Source organism: Cygnus olor, chromosome 16 (genome assembly GCF_009769625.2).
Source record: "Cygnus olor isolate bCygOlo1 chromosome 16, bCygOlo1.pri.v2, whole genome shotgun sequence".
Lineage (NCBI taxonomy): Eukaryota > Metazoa > Chordata > Aves > Anseriformes > Anatidae > Cygnus > Cygnus olor.
Genome location: NC_049184.1, coordinates 1,449,758 through 1,469,414, shown reverse-complemented (window position 1 = coordinate 1,469,414; position 19,657 = coordinate 1,449,758). Strand labels below are relative to the sequence as shown.

Sequence of the window (19,657 nt, the reverse complement as noted above, 5' to 3'; positions counted from 1 at the left end):
GACAGCAGAGCCAGTGGCTCATACTTGAAGTCTTGTATGTGAAGGCCCACATGACTATGTCAGGACAGTAAATGCAGTCACTGATTCAGTGTGGCCCTAAGACAAATTCAGCAGAAGGTTGGGTGAACTCAACCCAAAGCCTCACAACAAAGGGGTAGGATCTTGACCAGACTCCTATCATGAAGTAGACTACTAATGTTCCTGCCAAATGCAATCACAGAAACTATGTTCCTTTCTTTCTGTCCTTTCATGGTTGACAGAGGTATTACCCTTGGGTTTAAAGCATATGGGACAAGCTCCTTGTTCCTGGTACTTCAGTCCATGGTCTGCCTTGTCAGTAGAGCGTCAGGATACTGGCCTTTTTCTCACCCTGCAGTCAGTCTGCATCTTTTTATTGAATAAAATGGAGTTCTGAAAATGGAGATGAGAACAGAGAGAAATGCTAAGAACAAAGGTGTTAGGAAACAGGCAGCCATCAGAGAGGGGAAGGTGTTATCTCCTTTTATTCCACCTGCTGACCCGCCTTTTAAGTTCCTTGATAGGCCACAAGGCGACTGCTGTTTGCTGTTCAGGTAGAGGCTTGTGGGAGGGATGAAGATTCACATGTTTCTCATGAGGTTACCTGAGACTTCATCTTGAAATCTTTTCCTTCACTCATTAGGCAAATGAGCGGGAAGGGCACCATTTAGAGCTGCAGGAGATGCTGGAGCACTGGGAAAAGGAGAAAGCAGAGACAGAAGGTGAGCATGAGAAGAAGCTGTTTGATATGAAGCAGAAAGTTGCTACCATGCAAGCTCAACAAGAAGAGGAACGAACTAGAGTTGAAAATGCTAAGCAAGAGGTAAAGAGTGTGAAAGCAGAATTTATGTTTTTACTCTTCTGGTCTCCGTATTGGTAATTTTTCTCTTGACATTGCACATCTGGGTAGAGATGTCTGTTGGATGCCCTTCTGTAAACAGGAGTTGCCTTAGCAACCATAAGACTTTTGTGCCATGAAGCACAGTGTCTATAATGCAAGAGACTACCAGAGTGTAAGTTTAAGAAAGACAGGAAGTCCATTGCAGACCTGAAGATAGCATAAACACCATAATCATATCTCACAGTGGTGAGCTGAAGGAAGCAACGTGTACAGAAAAGATGGAGTTATGGGAGTTAGCTGGATATTGGACTGTAAGAGCATGCCTCGAGTGTCTCTTTTTTCCTGAAGTATTTGAGGTGTTTTCTACTTTGAATTTGGTGAAGTGAAAGGCATGCAGGACTGTTTGGCAGTGGGAATGAAATGTTTCTAAGTAGTGTAACAGAGGTGGCCTTCAGGCTGTGTTTGAAGTCACTTTCTGGGTAACTGTTTTGTGACCAGACTCCTGTGCCTAAGCAATCCTATTGTGTGCTGAGAGTCTTCCTTGTGTTCTACCCAAATTCCTTCTTATGCAGATTGACAAGGCATGGCTGTACCCATAGTTGTGTCTGCAGGTACTGGAATGACAGAATCAGCTGTAAGAGGTGGCAGCGTATCCTTAAAACTGAAGTAATTTTCACCAAGCCCCACTTAGAATACATGAGTTTTCTGAAGGAGCTGCTAGCTTCAGCCTTCTGGCAGACTTGCGTGTTCTCTACTGCAAAGTGGATGTAAGAGTCTGTGTTAAAAGGCGAACAGGACACAACAGAAGACGAAGAATACCCTCACCCCTCACCAGCACTAGGAAAAGGTCACACACATTCCTATTAGACGGTTAAGAGTTTACTGAAGACTCAGTCACAGATGGACCGCAGATGTTTATACTGCCAAACTCACTTAGGAATCTGTGCCATCTAGTGACCTAGGAAACCAGCAGCATGTTGCTTTGAGAACATGTGAACCTATCAGCCTTCCAAGTCTTTGAAGTCCATGTGCATTTTTTTCTGTGAAGATTAAACCTGTCTTTTCCTTTCTCTTTCTGTACAGGTCCTGCTAGAAAAAGAGAGTGAGAAGAAAGCTTTATTAGAGACACTACTCCAAACTCAGGGAGAGCTAACAGAAGCCTGCCAACAGCTTGAGCAACTCAGGCAAGAGGTGAAAGAGCAGCAAGTGTATGGGCAGGTAAGTCTCACTAGTAGGGCAGGTAGAAAATACAAGCAGTTGGTAATAGAGCCAGGTAAGCAGTGAAGGACAGTAAGAAGAAAATGAAACACAAGTCCTGGGACTGAAGAGGCAAGAACTACTGTAGACACTGAAAGCACAGAGCATGGTAAGCTCCAGAAGCCAGCAAAAGGAAGGAAGGGTTGCAATGGAAGGAGTGGTGGGAAGAAAAGGAGAAAGTGGCTGAATGAATGTGAACGAGACAGAAGGAGGAAAAACATGGAGCTGATGGCAGGTCCAGTAACTTGATTTCCATTTGTATTTACAGAGCATAACAGAAAAGCTGCAAGCAGAGCTGCGAGAAACTCGTTGTAAGATCAAGGCAGTGGAGAATATGCATAAGGAAGAAATCAAAACCGTCAAAGAGGAACTGAATATTCTTCTTCAACAGAGGGATGACCTACAAAAACAGGTGACTTAAACAGCAAAAGTTATTTTAGTCATCATACAGGTCGTGTCTCCACTTCTTGCTTTACTGTTGCAGAACAGGCTGTTGGAGTAATTCCTCTGACTGCCATCATACTGTGGTCTCCATCTCAGCTGGTCTAAAGGAGACTTACCAGTCACCTGAATCTCAGCTGCTGCCCCGAACAGATGGGCTACTCCTTTTGCCTGTTTGCCAGTAATCATCAGAATGGACTTTTTCTGGTCTGTTACTGCTAGCCTTGGTTTTTAAGGTTTTTATCAGACAAACATGATGCCCCTCTAGATTTTTATACAAGTCAGTTGTGTCCATTGTGAATTTGGTACTTTGTGATATGATGAAATTTAAATCTGTTCTTCCCCTTTCTTCATAGTACGTGATATGGCTGACAGTGACAAGCTGTAGTCTTTGAGTGCTGTTATGTGTTACTTCAGGTGGAAGAGTTGACATCTCAGCTAGCAGCTTCCCAAGAGTCCCAGCAAGCAATTGGCCACAAAGCTCAGCAGGATCTGAATGAGGCACAGGAATTGTCAAGGCAGAAGGTACTGGAGGTTGTGCACCTCCAGAGGATTTTGGCTGAAGAGAGGAGCCAGTGGGAAGAGGTAGAACATCAGAACAAAAAGCTGCAAGTGTGTCTGCAGTCCTTGGAGGGGGAAAGGAGTCGATGGGAAGAAGTGGAGCGTCACAATGCAGAATTTGAGGCTTCACTGAAGGTCCTAGAGAGTGAAAGAGCCAGGTAATTGAAAGCCTGCAAGACTCTGTTCTATTTAATGAATTCCCTCTTTTAGACTTTTGTATATGAAAATGGCTCTTTTTTTCTTCCAGTTACACTTTTTTTCTGAAGCCAGTGGCTTTTGAACTAGTCTTTTCCTTAAAAGGAGGTGTTCTTTTATTATGTCAGCATATAAATACTGTAAATTAAACTTTTGGGGGTTTAAGCCTAGAACACAACAAAGGAGGCAGGACAAGCTGCAGTATAATGGGCTAAATAGATCCACCAGCTCCACCTTGGGTTCACTACACTTTAAACATTTAAGATCTGCACTAGTCTTCCATCCTTATACTTCCGGTTGGAAGAAGCCATCATGGAACTTGGAGGCTCCCAAGAAATGAGCACGTTTTTCATTGCCATGTGTTACCCCATTCCTCAAAATATCCTAACAGGCATCTGGAGATGCTCAAGCAGGGTCCCTTCTAGCCTTAACAGTTACCGATGTTATTGTCCAAGGAGTGCAACAAAGAAGAGAAAGGAGGCTACTTCATCTGGTGAAGTCCTGTTAATCTTCAACAGAACTCTTCACTGAAGAAGATAAGTAAAAGGCAGAGTACTCTTTTTTTTTTTTTTTCTGCTATGAGGGATCCTACATCTTATATATGGATCTGAGTATTTCCTCCAAACCTCCGTTACCACTTCTGGTATCTGCCTTCATTTCCCTAGCTGAACTTAATATGGGTGCTGGCAAGTCTTATGAAACTCCCCAAATATCACCTTGCTTTCAGTTGCTGTTCCTACCAGCATGTACAAGCTTGGGAAACAAATTTTCTCTTTATTAACAAAACCTCTGTTTGAGTCTCATAAGTCAATTTTTTTTCTTCTTCTTCTGTAATGTCTTCATTTCAATACTTTATTTTGGCTTTGCAAGCTATATGGTATCAATATTTGCACCACAGTACTAATCTTAGCTTCCACCAAGTTGTTTGCTGGAGCAATGATCTGAGTGTCTTCTTGGTGGAAGGACCTGAGGACCCTCCCCACTTGAGTCTTGCATTAAGAAATATTACCCTTGGTGTTCCAGTCTTTCAAACCGTTGATTCTTTCATGTCTTGCTTGTTGCATCGTTACCTGTATGTGAAATCAGCTTTTAGTAACTAATGGCTCAGCTAGAAAGACTGGGGAAATGAAGACACCTATGGCCAGTCTCTTCCTATGCTATAGGTTTTTCTGGGACGTTACTGTTGTAAGGATATACCTGAAGATCCTACCAGAAGTGGTTTCTGGATTGTCTAGAAGGATCACCCTTCCTGCATCTTATCCCCAATCCCTATTTATCCCTAGAAGAAGCAATATGAAAGATACTAGATATCAAACTTGCCTTTCTTATGGTTTAGTAGGATTTGTTCCTTTTGCTATTTACCTTTTTACCACTGAAAGATGTTTGTTTCAGTAATTTATATTTGAATGCTGCCCAGTGAATTGCTAACTGCATTTGGATCCTTTTTGATGTAACTTCTTAGTACATAGAATCATAGAATGGCTTGCCACCCACTATATCAAGTTGCCCAGAGCCTCATCTAACATGTTCTTGAACACCTGCAGGGATGGGGCATCCACAACCTCTCTGGGCAACCTGTTCCAGTACCTTACCATCCTCTGAGTGAAGAATTTCCTCCTAACCTCTAATCTAAATCTCCCCTCTTATAGTTTAAAACCGTTCCCCCTTGTCCTGTCATTATTTGATTAAACAAAGAGTTGCTCTCCATCTTTATTATGTCCTCTTTAAGTACTGAAAAGCCACAATGAGGTCACCATGGAGCCTTCTCTTCTTTAGGCTGAACAGCCCCAGCTCTGTCAGCCTTTCTTCATAGGAGAGGGGCTCCTGCCCCTTGATCATTTTCATGGCCTCCTCTGGACCCAATTCTAACAGATCAACATCCTTCTTGTGCTGGGGTCTCTTGGGCTGGATGCAGTACTCCAAAGTGGGGCCTCACAAGGGCGGATTAGAGGGGCACAATCACCTCCCTCGACCTGCTGCCCGCTCCTCTGTTGATGCAGCCCAGGATGCAGTTGGCCTTTTGGGCTACAAGTGCACACTGCTGGCTCATGTCAAGCTTTTTGTCCACCAGAACCCCCAAGTCCTTTTCTGCAGGGCTGCTCTCAATGAGTTCTTCTCCCAGTCTGTATATCTCAGAAATACTCTGTGTGGGCACACATTATGGCTAGCATGAGGGATATGTTTCTTAGGCTGTAGCTTTCACAGAGGTGAGACAGAAGGCAATCTGTGGTAAGACAGTTCTCTGATTGCCCGTTTCTTGGTCTCCAGCCCTTTGTTGTATATCTGTGAGCATTAACATGAGCTCCACTGCATGGAGCCACCCAGCATAGAGGTGTGCATACAGACAAACAAGAAGATAAGAAAGATAAAAAGGTATATTGTGGATACTAGACATTTATAAAGATGCATTATCCATAAACCCATTCACAATTTGCATGATTTCCTCTTCCCTGGAGCTCTTAGCCTTTTATGTTCTTCTGTGGCATTCTTGAAGTTGAGAAGAACCAGTGGTGGGTAAAACGGCCCCTTGGTACCACCTGTACTGCAGAATGGTAGAACATGGGATTGTATCTGTGGGTATCACTATGGCTTTTAACATCTCTGGTTTAAGTGTTTCAATATTTGTGCACCCATATTACGTTGTCTATATTCTTATTCACATTTCAAAACAATATATGAAACTTAGCCAATAATTCAGATTTCCTCTGTGGAAATGAGCATAGTGGACACATGCTTGGGTGTGATTGCCAGCCTGACTTAGAACTGAACAAGCAGCCTAGTTATTTAGATAAACCTCAGCAGAGACAGTAATTTTCCCCTTGGTGGTGGAAGTCCTTAGAGGTTTTTGAATGTTATACAATGTAGTAATGAGTCACATACCCTCTCTTTCTTTCAGGCTGTCTCTGTCTCTGGAACAGAAGGAACTGAGCCTCAAGACCCTGGAAGAAAACAACCTTGCCCAGCAGAACGAGGTGTCTAAACTACTTTCTGATATTCAACAGGCCCAGCAGCTCCATTCAGACCACAAAAGAGAAATACAAGAGCTCAACAACCAGGTGCCCTATCCAAAAGCATTCTCTTCTCCAGGGAAATTGAATACCACTTTCAGCTTGTAGGCCCCGCCTTTTTTCCCTTCCAACAACACATGCTCCTGTGTTCTGTGCAGACTTTGCACATTGAAGTGAAGGCTGGATCTGCTATGTTCTCCCTGTGTTGTACCCTGTTCTCTCATGGTTCAAGCCATTAAATCTATGAGGAAGAGCAGAAGACTCCTTTGGAATTTCTCAGTATCTATGTTGGAATGTCCCTAGGTGGTGTTTCTATCTCTATATAGAGATAGAAACCAGCAATCTGGTGAGACAGAAGTAGTTATTGCAGTCTGTGGAAGGCACTTCCATCTCAGCCAGTTCATCTGGTATTTTGGGGATGCACAATAAGGGATGCTGACAGACTTCTATTTGCTTCTACTCCCAGGCATCTCTGGCAGCCTGACCTCCATGCAGGGGTGCTTGATCTGCCACCTCACCCTGCCAGCCACCTACTCAAACACGTGCTGCTTCTGTTCTGAGGTTGGAAAGCATCATGGTTGGGCTATTGCTTTCTGGATGGGGAAGCTTCCTTTTGGCCCCTTAACCTCCAGACACTGGAATAATTTTCTAGCTTATTGTCTGTTTTACTTAATCTGAATCCTTGTTTTTTTTTGCCTTTTGTTTCCAATGAGGTTGTTGCTTAAAGTAATTCCTTATTTTTTCCCCTACTTCCTGCTCTGCTGCCTCAGTAGCAGCACTGTCCCTGAGGCTCTGTGCATCTGTGTCGTAGGTACAGTCACTGCAGGAAGTGGTGCTGGAGAAGGAGGCTGGCCTGGCAGCTCGGGAGAAGCAGCTATTACAGGATCTGGAGAAGTCCCGAGCCGGTGAACTGTGCTTGAGAGACTCTTTGCACGTGCTGGAGGCTGAGATGGCTGAACTTCATCTGAGGCTTTGTAGCACAGAGAACAGAGCAAAGGCATTGGCTACAGAGTGCCAGCAGGCTAACAGCGCCCATTGTGAAGCCCAATCACAATTGGACAAACTGCAATTGGTTCTCCACCACATGCTGTGTGACAGCACTGATACAAGCAGAGGCCTAGTCACTTGGAGTTCAGGCAAGTGTGGGAAGGTTGAGGAGACTGTGGAGTGCACTTAAGAGAGCAGATAAAGGGAGGGGTGTTTCTTTGCAGTCCTAATAGGTTCATCCTTTCACTTCAGACTGACTCAAGCCTTGGGAAGTCTTGAAGGCCTGAGGTCTCTGCACAGAGACAAGTTCCTGTTTGTATGTGGAGAAATAACCAGCACCAGAATGAAATAGAGGCCCATAGTCATGGAAGTGTATGTGCGTTCTTCCATGGAGCAGCACCCACATTAGTGGGCAGCAAAATAATGTTAGCCTATGACATGTCTTGCTGTAATGTGAACTCTAAGGCAACAACAAAGGTGCTGCCACCTTCTCCTATGTAAAAAGAGGCCTTGTTTGTGGGACCCCCAAATTAAAGCTTGAAACACAGTGGCTTTTTTCTCCAGAACAGGATCGTGTCTGGGGCCTAACTGTTTCTCAGGCCAGGGAAGTCCCTGTAGAGCTCACAGTGGACGGAGTGGCAGCAGCCATAGAAGACCTGCGTCAGGACCTGAGGCAGACTCAGCAAGATCTGGTAATGTGCCTCTGTAGTGCATGCAGAAACCCTGTCCTTCTGCTGAACTGAGCTGAGAAGCAGAGTGCCAGTGCCAGAACTGGTGTAAATTGTAGGCCAGGTTTGCTTGCTGCCACGGGGAAACGGATGGTCATGATTACATTTACCATTAATGTCCAACTGCCCCCTCCTACCTTGGTTGCTTCTGCCTTTAGCTTTTGTACCTCCTTGTCTTCTTCCACCAGTGGCTCTGTGAACTCATATTGCTCTTCTTGCCTCCTCCAGAATGATGCCAGGAAGAAAATACAGGACCTTGAGCTGGAGCTGAGCAAGAGGCAAGCTGAGAGGGACCACTTCAGTGCATGCAATCAAGAACTACAGAAGCAGTTGACTCGATGCCAGGAAGGTACAGCGTTGCCTTTCCAACCCACTGAGCCAATCCTGTCTCATGAGCAGGGATTTCTGGTCTCACACAGGAAAAGTGCAGTGCCAGGAGATGGGAGGAGGGAAAAAGCAATCAAGCATGAGATTTGCCCATAGAACTACCAGTGAATGCTTTTCATAACAAAAGATCCAGTGGCTGGCACTGCATATAGTGCTATGACTGGCGATATTTGTTCAGAGGTGATCCCTTTCAGGTAATATATCACTATAAAGTAGGTGTGACTTGATACCTTACAGCATCCTTCTCCATACACTGTTTAAAATTCCCAACCTGCTAAAAACCTTATCTTTGCAGACTTCCTTTTCCTCTTAAATTGCCATTTCACAGAGCATCAGTTCAGTGTTAAGCTACTGTGTTATTGTAATTGCCAATGCATCCTTTCTTCTGCTGTTTTTCCTAGTTTTCTGTTATCTAATGCTTTTGCATCCTAGTATCTGAGCGAACACAGTTTCTTGCTCCCCTAGCTACTTCTTACTAATGTCTTTGGTAACATGTTCACTTTGGATTTATCTACAAACTGTTTTTCATATGCTACTGATTACCTCTTCCTCTAATCTCCAGGCCTTCACAGAGCCCTCCAGGGCTACTGTTCTCTCTGTATAAGAGCTGGACAGGCATCTCTGCTCCTCTCTCTGCTGTTATTTTCCCACTCTCCAAATCAGAATTGCTTTTCCATCTCCTTGTCTTGTTTTCCTTGTCTCAGAGTACAGGAACAGGTAGTGTGGGCATTGCTCGTGCTCGTTGTCTCCCTCGCATACTGCCACCTGCTCATGTAATACCTTTAACTATTCAGTATTTCTTTGTGTAACTTCTGTGAGATGGAATAGCTGATCATTTTTCAGACTCCTTACAGCAGAGTTTTCCAGCCTTAGATCATCCCTATTTCTGGAAGATTTGTAGTGTTTGATTTTCTTATCATACATGGTAACAGCTTACGTACTTTAAATTTTGCCACTGGGTGGATTCTGCTGGTCCCACTGGTCAGTTCTTTTCCTGTTTAGACTAAACTGCTAGACAGGAACTATTCCTATAGTTCTATCTTTTAGCTTGTTTTAGTTCCTGTCTAATCCTGTGTGCTTCGGGTGTCACTACTGGTATGATGCTCAATTGTTCTTGCTCTGCTGTTATCCTAGTATCACGGAATATTTCTTTTCTTTTTTCTCTGTCAATGCACAATGTATTTCCCTAGTATCCTTTTGGACAAATACCTTAAAGTGTATCTTAAAGCACAATGTTGGTGTCTGTTCTATTTTCTAAAGCCTCTTATGCCTTCCTGGTCAATTAACTGTGTCATAGTCAGTCCTTACTTTTGCTTCTTGTTCCCCCCTCACCCACCCCCAACCTTTTTTCTTTAGGACGCTAAATCTCTCATCTACTGTAAAACATAGACAGATAGGAAAATGTTGTTTTCTCCCTAGGATACAAATCAGTTTGGTTTTGCTTTGCTTTTCACCTTCTCCTTGACCTTTACTGCTGCAGAGAGGCAGATGGCAGAAGACAAGAAGAACTCTCTACAAGCTGCCTTGCAGGCAGAGACTGCTGCTCTAAAGAAGGAAGCTATGACTCTACATCAAGAGGTGGCATCTTTGGAAATGAAACTTGAGAGCACTGAGAAGCAAAGAAAGGATGTGCTGGTAAGGCTAGCAGATGCCATAAAGGGCAATTTCTTGCATAATTTTTTGGTCTTCTATTAATAATTCTAAGGAACAATTTTTTCAGTAGAGAGTTGGTTTTGGTTGATGCTGTACAGGTTTAGTCCAAATCTGAAAAGATACAAATTACGCAAGCGCTGAATAAGTCTCTCATGTTTTACTTTCCCTCCATTCATTATCCCGTTTCCCAGGCTTTTTCTTTCATGCCAGTCCCTGTAGCTGAATTAGCAGTCAATACTTTGAATGAGAGAATACAGTCCAGAAGGGGGAGAGAACTGACATCACAAAATCCGTAGAGAGAACACAGACCACTATGAAAGCAAAAAAATAGTATTTTCACCAGTGATTATTTTTTAATTTTTCCAATAGCATTCTTCTGAATAAGGAAGAAAAGATGCTGGAGTCACATAAAACTTACTTATAATTCAGGGTGTTTATTTTCCACAGTTCTGAATGTTTTTGCACTTGAAACTTTAGTCAAAGTAACTTTCAAACTTATTTACGTTGTTCAAACTTATTTACATAGTTTGGGCAATTATTTGATAGTGTCCAAATACATATTTAGGTTCATAAATATCTAGAACTGTAAAAAGGGATGCGAAGAGAAAGTCTGTTAATAATAAAACTATTCGTCATTGCACAGCTGAGTGCTGACTGTGGGGGAAAAATAGAGAAATTCGAGAAACAAAACAGCTGATTCAGATAAATATATATGTGTCTGCGAGGGTTGAAAAAGGATTGAAAGGTTTAATTGTTTGAAACCAATCTTGATTTCAAACACAAAATGACAACCTGTGATCCGATCGTTACTCCTTCAAGAAAAGACAGTGGGGTTCCAGTACCATGAAGATGCTACACAGTAGAGGTTCCCCTGGGGGTGAGAAAAAAACATGTTGGAATTGTTCTCTCTTCTCTTCCTAATAGAACATCATCGTGCCACTAATTTATGCTTAATCTGGACTTTAAATCCTGGGTGTGGTTCTGGCACCTCCTCCCAAAAAGGACATATTAGAGCTAGAAGAGGTTCTTGGAAGGACATCAAGGAAGATGGGACTAGCTGAGTAATCTGGAAAAGATTCAACCTGAAGGGTAAAACAGGAAAGCTCTACAATACCCTGGGAAGCAAGGAAAGAGGGGGGCAGTCACTTTTTTTTCCACGGAACAGAAGCCATATGTTGCAGGTAGTGAGAACCACACTGCAAATGACAGGAAATAATTTTTCTTAGAGCAGAGGAGATCTGCTGAACTTCTTGCCCAAAGGTGTTGTCAACACAGTGGGTCTATATAGGGTCAGGAGGAATCTGTTAAATTCCTCGCAAGCTGAAACAGTGCTGGAGTTTGTGGGGGAAGTATCATCTAAACCTATCCTAATCTTAGGCTTTTTTCCCTGGGTATGCACTTACAGTCAGCATTAAATACAGCATAGTAGCCTAGACATTTGGGCCAGTGCAGCTGCTCTTATATGACCAATATTTTCGTACTTCTCCATTTACAATGACTCAAAAACAAACAAACAAAAAACACAGTTACAGACAGAATTTGCTAAATACAGTACAGTTCTCAACATTTTTTGAGTGAAAATGGAAAATATAATTCAAACAAGGAAACTAACTGAACGGGTAGAATTTTCTACTGCACAAACTGCAGCCCTTGACTGCCACCAAAATGGGAGTTCAAATCTAGTATGAAAACCAAACATATATAAATGGAATTATTGAATCCTTTTCTTGCTGTATTGCAGCATGAACGGGACAGACTGCAAGCAGTTGAAGAAAAACTAATGTGGGAGATAAAACTTCTTCAGGAATCAGTCACAGCCTCTGAAACACGAGCAAATACAGCAGCAGAAATGAATCACTCCCTTGAACAAGAACTTCAAACTACATTGTCTATCTTAAAAATAAAAAATGAAGAAGTGCAAACTCAGTGGGAGAAAATCCAGATGCTACAGAAAGAAGCAGCAGATGTAAAAGCTTTGAAGGAGAATCTTACTCAAACGAATGCCATCCTATCAAAGAGAGAGGGAGAAATGAAGTTATACCAGGAACAGATGAGAATACTGGAAAACCAGGAAGAAATGCATAAAATGACTCTAGATCAGATTATTAAGGACATTAAAGAGAAAAAAGAGAAGACAGAATCCCAGCAAGAACAAATAAAGGAGCTAGAGAAGCAGCAAGAAAAACAGATGATTGCTGCAAGCAAGATGAGCAAAGACCTGGAAGACAGAGACCAGGAGATCAGAACCCAGCAAGAAATGATACATGAGCTGGAGAAGCAACAAGAAGTGCAGAGGACTGCTGTGAGTAAGATGACCAAAGACCTGGAAGACAGAGACCAGGAGATCAGATCCCAGCAAGAACTGATACAGGAGCTGGGGAAGCAACGCGAAATGCAGAGGACTGCTGTAAGCAACATGAGCAAAGACCTGGAGGAGAGAAAACAGGAGATCAGATCCCAGCAAGAACTGATCAGGGAGCTGGAGAAGCAGCAAGAAACGCAGAGGACTGCTGTGAGCAGGATGAGCAAAGACCTGGAAGACAGAGACCAGGAGATCAAATCCCAGCAAGAACTGATCAGGGAGCTGGAGAAGCAGCGAGAAACGCAGAGGACTGCTGTGAGCAGGATGAGCAAAGACCTGGAAGACAGAGACCAGGAGATCAGATCCCAGCAAGAACTGATACAGGAGCTGGGGAAGCAACGCGAAATGCAGAGGACTGCTGTAAGCAACATGAGCAAAGACCTGGAGGAGAGAAAACAGGAGATCAGATCCCAGCAAGAACTGATCAGGGAGCTGGAGAAGCAGCAAGAAACGCAGAGGACTGCTGTGAGCAGGATGAGCAAAGACCTGGAAGACAGAGACCAGGAGATCAAATCCCAGCAAGAACTGATCAGGGAGCTGGAGAAGCAGCGAGAAATGCAGAGGACTGCTGTGAGCAGGATGAGCAAAGACCTGGAAGACAGAGACCAGGAGATCAAATCCCAGCAAGAACTGATCAGGGAGCTGGAGAAGCAGCGAGAAACGCAGAGGACTGCTGTGAGCAGGATGAGCAAAGACCTGGAAGACAGAGACCAGGAGATCAAATTCCAGGAAGGGAAAATAATGATTCTAGAACAACATGGTACATCACAAGTGAGAAGTCTGCTAGTGGATCTTGATCATATGAAAGGAAACTTGCAGGAGAAAAATTTAGAGCTTATGTCTCTGACTCAGCACATCAAAGAACTGGAGATGGAGAGAGAACAGGTGAAATCTTTGCACACAAGTCTTGAACGCCTTGGGGCAGTTCTTAGAGACAGAGAGAGTGAGTCTGACACTCAGAGGGATCAGTTGAGACTCTTCCAGCAGTACAAGGAACGTCAAGAGGAGTACTTGCAAGAGCTTCATGGTAAAATAGAAAAGATGACCCTTTCTTTATCTAAAAAAGATCAGGAGCTTGAGTCACAGCAAAAACAAATTCAGGAAGCTGAAGAAGTCATGGAAATGAAGTTGAAGACTGTCCATGATCAACTGGAGCAGACATTAGAAACTTTAAAAGAAAAGGACAAACTCCTAGACATCCAAAAGCAACAAACAAGGAAACATGAGGAAAAAACAGAAGAACAAATTAATGTCTTATATAAAGACTTAGAATACACTAAGGCAATATTGAGAGAGAAGGATTTCATGATTGAATCTCAGAAGGAACTGATTGAGACTTTCCAAAAACAAGAAAAAGACTTTGAGCAGCAGAAGGAAATTCTGCAACATCTTAAAGTGGCTCTAAAGGAACATGAGCAAGAAATTATATCACTTAGAAAACAATGTGAGGTGTGCAAAGAAAAGGAGGAAATGCTTGAAGCTGATCAAGCAAGTCTTCGAGAAACAAAAGTGACTCTGAAAGAAAGGGAAAGAAAGATAGAGGTACTGGAGGAGACTATCTCTAAGCTTCAACAGCAAAATGAAGAGGCAGTGATGCAGAGTACAGCTATACTGCAAAAACTAGAATATGCTGAATCTTCTCTAGCAGCTAGAGATCAAGAGAGAGTGTCTCTGCAAGAGCATGTCCAGGAACTTCGAGAGCAGAAGGAGTTAGAAGGCAAACAGGCCAAGAGTCTACAGCAGGATCTAAACAAAATGAGCCAAACAATGAAAAAGAAAAATTTGGAGATCCTTAAGCAGTCAGAGCAGATTAATGTCTTCCAGCTTCGTGAAGAAAGCATGAAAGTAGCACTAACATCTTGCCAGAATCAAGTAAATCTACTTGAGGAAGTGTTGAGGAAGAGAGATGAAGACAACAAAACTCTTATGCAAAAACTTCAACTACAAGAAGAAGAACTGAAGACCTTGCAGAATCTCCAGCTTATGCTAACTGAGAAGAAAGAAGAGATTAGACATCACAGAGAGCAAGAGAAGCTCCTGGAAGAAGCCTTGCATGAGAAACAATGGGAGACTAAGGCTCAAGGTGAACAAAAAAGGTTAGAAGATGAGGAAATGAGAGGTCTTCAGGAAGATGTCCAGCACATTCAGCAGATGCTGATAAAGAAGGATGAAGAGATCAAGTGCCAGAGAGACAGAGTCAGGTATTTAGAGAAGACTCTGACAGGGAGAGAACAAGAGCTTAGGAGGCAGAGTGAACTCCTGAAACAATTAACGTCAGCTTTGCGATGGAAGGATGAAGGGGAGACCCTAAAGAAACAAATCCAGAAACTCCAAAAATGGGAAGAAGAGGAAGCAGAGAAGAAGAAAGTTCTCCGGGAGAGAGACCTCTTCTTGAAAAGGCAGAAGGAGCTAGCCCAGCAACTGGAAGATGAGAGAAAAGTAAAAGGAGAAGAATTGAAGCGTATGATTGCTATTTTGAAGCAGACTGAAAGTGGAGAAATCGAATGGAAAGAGAAAGCACAAGCACTGACTCTTGCCCTTACTAAGAGTGAAATGGCCAATGGGACTTTGAGGGAAGAAATAGCCATCTTGCAAAGTATGGTTTTAGACAGGGACGAGGACCGGTTTCATCTTCAGGTAGGCAGTATGACCGATCATGAGACAACTAAAACATCTGTAAAGGATTCTAATTATGTTTCCCATAAATATTTACCTGCTTGGCCAAAGAAGCTATGTTTTCAGCCAAGAGGCTTGTCTGTCTGTGTAGCACAGGCCAGGGACCACTCACCTGCTACAATTTTTTCTGTCACGCCCAGAACTACTGAAAGAGCTATAGAGCTTACTCTTAAATCAAGCCCAAAAGTTGGGGATTAGTAATTGGTTCTCCTGTCTAGTATCCTGCCTAGGTAGGTTTAGGCAACATGGTGTGGTTAGGATTTGGCATGAAGAGGAAAGAGCACAGTTGACGAAACTAATGTGCTAAACTTTAGATTATTTTTTTTTAAGATGGCTGAGCAGCAGCTACACTGACAGTTTTTAGGGTATGTTTTCAGATATCTTCTGTTTCTTACCGCACACATTATGTTTATGTGTGGACAAGCAAGTTATTTGGTTACAAGTCACAGGAGTACGTGATGGTCCCTATGTAGAGCCACTAAGAAAATAAAGTGCTGTTTTGGCCCATGGACCAGGAGGGAAAGATGGGACTTAGCACTGTCCATTCCTGAAACTCGTCACCCTCTCTGACTTGTTGATCTGGTCCTTCTAACCTTTACGTGAGCTGGTGCCATATAATCTCCTCTGTATACCCAGCAGGCTATTGCAGAAGGGGAGCAGCTATCATGGGTCTCAGAGAAGAGACTCCTGTGGCAGCGGCTGGAGAGTCTGCAGCAAGCAATTGCAAGGCTGGAACATGAAAAGACTGAGCTGAAGCAACTCAATGCTGAGCTCAGGAGGACTCTTGAGCAGGTAAAACAGGCTTTCACTGCCTCTCCAATGCCTCGTGGTCTTCTGGAACACAACACATTTCCATATACAGCCCTTTGGAGTCCTCTGCTTTTTTACTATCTCTCCCACTTTCCTCTGTGGACATACACTTCTGTGTTTTCCTTCTCTTCTGGCCACACACTACTTTCACAGATGAACATTCACTTAGGTCCTACTCTTCATGCCCTGGTGTTACCATACATGCACATTTGACTCTCTTGTGTCAGAAGCCTCCTCTTGCTTTTTCTCTTCCATAGTCTACATTGAGTGCTTTTTGCCTCCAGCTTTCTCTGGTGCAAGTAGAGACTTCTCTGAGTAGAAATCTCCTCACAGTGATGTCCAGGCTGGTTTCTATGACTCTTTCTCCTATCCAACATGCAGGTGGAACGTGAACGAAGGAGACTGAAGAGAGGTTATAGTGGTCAGTCACTGCCAGGTGCATGCAAGTCTTCTCTGTCAGAGTCTGATGAAGACAAGATGCCTGCTTCTAGACAGGTGTGAACAGAATCTTACTTGGTGGGAGAAGGGTCTGGCCATACAGAGAAACTATATGGCAAATCCCAGTGGCAACAGTGTCCTCCCTATATAGACCTAATATAAGTCTAATATAGACAGTTACCCTGCCCAGACTGGAAACTAACAAGAAATTCTTGCTTTTTCTTCACAGGAGGAGGCTCATGCTCTCTCCAGTCAATTCGCTGAGTTACAGAATCAGGTGAGGAATAGGAAAGTTGTCATCAAAAGCTGCTGTAGCTGCACTGATGAGCACAACTTTACATGATGTTACAGCACAAGTTTTGTTTGGCTGGGTTCCAGCTGTCAGGAAGTGAGTGCACCAGGCAATAGAAATAACCAGGTAGCTGCATCTGTTGGTCATGGTCAAACAACACCATTCATCTAGGTCTAGTCTCTGACTTTCCATGTCAGGCATGGTGGTTGAGGGATTGGAAAAAAATTCAGAAAATTGAAACTTGCCTGCAGCCAGAGAGTATTCTAAGGATGTTTTGTTTGAGCCTTACCCGTCCTGTCAACGGTTTCTATTTTGCCTTTATTCAGTTAAAAGTGGAGCTTGCATCTTATCAGAATTCCAGGGACAGAAGGCAGTGGCTGAGCTTATAGCTCTCAGGCAATTATTAGTCTTACACTCTTATTCTGTGCTAATCACAGTCCTAATATTGGACTGAGTCAGAGACCTAAGCACTATAAGGATATTTGTTTTATCAGTGTAAGATTGTACATTCCAATTACTATTGCATCATTTGATAGTGATATTGGCAGTACTAGCAGGTTGCCAGACTTATCTTCTCTGTACTTTTTTGGGTCAGGTATGCCCTGGTCTCCCTGAGGATGTGAATCTTCACAGGTGATAAGGGCAAAATGTATATAATACTACTGTGGCTAAAGTACATAATGCTTAGCTCTGGAAAGTGAGCTAAGCACACTGCTGAAGCCCACAAGTTATCACCAGGAAGCTTCATTGTCTGAAGTTCTCTTGCTAGAGATAACAAATGGAACCACTTTCCCCTTGTGACTCATGTCTCCCTGTACTGTGGACCTGTTTCCATTCAGCAGGAAAATAAAGGTGCTCTGGTCAAAGAATAGTCCTTAGCTTGCTAGTGAGGGCACTGCTTGGTTATGGGAGACTGTAACTTGATCTTCCTCTTTCTGGGAGATGCTCTAAGCAGCAGATGGCCACTTTTCCCAGTTGTATCTACATTACCTACCAAAGTGTGGGAGGGTTTTTCAGGTTTTACATCCCAGTTTCACAAAGGTGTCCTTGTTATTTCGGATATAATGTCAGATCTGTCCTCTTCAGTAGTGTGGCTCCCTAGCTCTGAAGTTAGGAAAAAGGAGTGTTTCATCCCTTTTCGTGTGTTGTTAGCAGTCAAGTTTTTAAGCTACATCATAACAGAACTGTTATTCAGTACCTTGCCTCTTAATAACTGGTCTTTCTTGTGACAATCGTGTAACCAGTAGTCCTGCTGAGGAAGAAGCATGTGGAACCAAAGGTGTTAGTAGTGCAAATTTCTCTTTCGAAAAAAAGAATTGGGTTACTAAATCCTGCAGGAATCTTTTTTCTTTAGTAAGCGTGAAAGAATGAAAGATACCAGTTTTGTACTGGTGTGATGTATGGTGTGACAGAAAGAAACTGGAATTGTTGATCATCTAAGCTCAGTTCAGGGTGAATTTGGAACCTATTACTTCCCATTCAACAATGACAAATTGTTGGTCAGGGCTGAAGGATGCTTCTTCCCTGACAGCTGGTACTGTGGAGCCAAGGATGGTCCTAACAGCCTGGGCTTCTCTGAGCTCAGCCTTTTGCCTCTTTCAGGTTACTCTTCTGCAGCAGCAGTTGGCACAAGAACGAAAATACAAGCAGGACTATATTGAGTGTTGTGCAAAGACCAGCCAGGAGCTGTCAGACCTTCACCAAGAGCTGTCTTGCTCCTTGGCAGCTGTGGTCAGGGAGCCCAAAGCTGCTGTTCTGGAGGCAGAGACCCAGAAGCTGGATCGGTCTCTGAACCGTACCTTGGCACTGATGTCTCTGGACTGTGAGTATCCTGAGAGACAGCCATTGCATTCAACAGTCAGATCCACCACAAGGGATGGCCTGAGGTAACAGGACCAGTGTACAACCAGAGGCCTCAGCAGGAGATGAGTCAGTGGCCTGCTGTAGCAGGTGAACCATGGCAGGGATGATTAGTTCAAAGCATGAGTTCTGAGGTAAGAGAAAAGTTCAGAGCACAGCATTCACTGCAAGGTCCCCAGCCAGATCAGTGGTGGGACAAAATTGGTGCTGGCTTGCATGGATAAGGTCAGGGGCATACATAGGCAAAATCTCTTCTTCCGAAGTGCTCCATCACAGCATGCCTCATCAGTCTCCACATGGCTCTCCAAGTTAGGTTATTCCTGTCAGCTTCTGTACTGTTTACAAAGACTTTTTTGTATGGTTTTATTTTTTCAATAAACTTATGTTTCTAGAACTCTGTGCATTTCCTGATTTTTTTTTTTTCTCATTAGGTTCTTAGAAGTCAAGTTCAATATTTGGATGAATCAATTTCTTTCTGTACTTAAGGTAGTGATGAGCAGTGTTCTGTGGGCAGCAGAAGAATAGAGATATTTTGTTAATAGTTTCTTCCATGTTTGTATAGGAGCAGCTGGACCCTCACAGAGGTCCTGTCTTGTACCATTCCCAGAGCTGGTGTAGGAAGTAGAGGTACACTTGTTCTGTTTGCAGTTGGAAGCATCTCATAACGACAGCAATTACTTTGTTTGTTTAATAAATTGTCCAAGACTACCTTATTTCTGTAGAGAAAAAAAAAAAGCGGTAGGTAAATAATGTGGCTTAGGAAAAGATTGTAATAGCTTACATGTATAAGTGAAAAGCTATTGCATGATTTCCTGGGAAGAGAGAAGGAAATGGAGCTATTACAAAAATGGAGTTTTGGAGAGGGCACAGGGGCAAGGGAAGGTGGGGGGAGTTCCCTCCTGCACACAAAGCACTGGTGCCTGCGGTGACTGGCTTCCAGCTTTGTTGCTGCTACGGACCGTCTGAGGGAACATCTTTGCTCTCGAAATAGCAGAGAGCAGACCTTTAAAAGACACGGTCACTATTCAGGGGGCAGGAGGGGATGGATGGCAATCTGAGCGAACCCAAATCTTTCCCAGCAGCTTCCCCTTGTGTCGCACGGCTGACAGTTACCTGCGCCTGCTACGGGGAGCGCCCCTCGCA

At 43.4% G+C, this 19,657-nt stretch overlaps 2 protein-coding genes across 7 annotated transcripts in view; both read left to right on the top strand.

Moving 5' to 3' along the window:
* CEP250 (centrosomal protein 250) overlaps positions 1-18,544 on the top strand; it is a 34,397-nt gene extending 15,853 nt beyond the window's left edge. For 2 of the 3 annotated variants that reach the window (XM_040575477.1, XM_040575479.1), the window contains 14 exons: positions 662-841; positions 1,943-2,077; positions 2,385-2,528; positions 2,975-3,276; positions 6,210-6,369; positions 7,133-7,457; positions 7,873-8,000; positions 8,265-8,385; positions 9,904-10,058; positions 11,818-15,075; positions 15,751-15,906; positions 16,306-16,419; positions 16,592-16,639; positions 18,257-18,544. In XM_040575477.1, coding sequence (XP_040431411.1) covers positions 662-841; positions 1,943-2,077; positions 2,385-2,528; positions 2,975-3,276; positions 6,210-6,369; positions 7,133-7,457; positions 7,873-8,000; positions 8,265-8,385; positions 9,904-10,058; positions 11,818-15,075; positions 15,751-15,906; positions 16,306-16,419; positions 16,592-16,639; positions 18,257-18,544 — 5,514 coding nt within the window. The remainder of the gene's footprint in view (positions 1-661; positions 842-1,942; positions 2,078-2,384; positions 2,529-2,974; positions 3,277-6,209; positions 6,370-7,132; positions 7,458-7,872; positions 8,001-8,264; positions 8,386-9,903; positions 10,059-11,817; positions 15,076-15,750; positions 15,907-16,305; positions 16,420-16,591; positions 16,640-18,256) is intronic. The other variant, XM_040575478.1, reaches the window with a different exon arrangement.
* The window catches only part of ERGIC3 (ERGIC and golgi 3), a 52,142-nt gene that overhangs the window by 3,567 nt on the left and 28,918 nt on the right, over positions 1-19,657 (top strand). For 2 of the 4 annotated variants that reach the window (XM_040575483.1, XM_040575480.1), the window contains exons 1-2: positions 2,433-2,441; positions 15,564-15,569. The gene's annotated coding sequence lies outside the window, so the exon portion shown is untranslated. Of the gene's footprint in view, positions 1-2,432; positions 2,442-15,563; positions 15,571-19,657 lie in introns of those variants that run through there. The other 2 variants (XM_040575482.1, XM_040575481.1) reach the window with 2 other exon arrangements.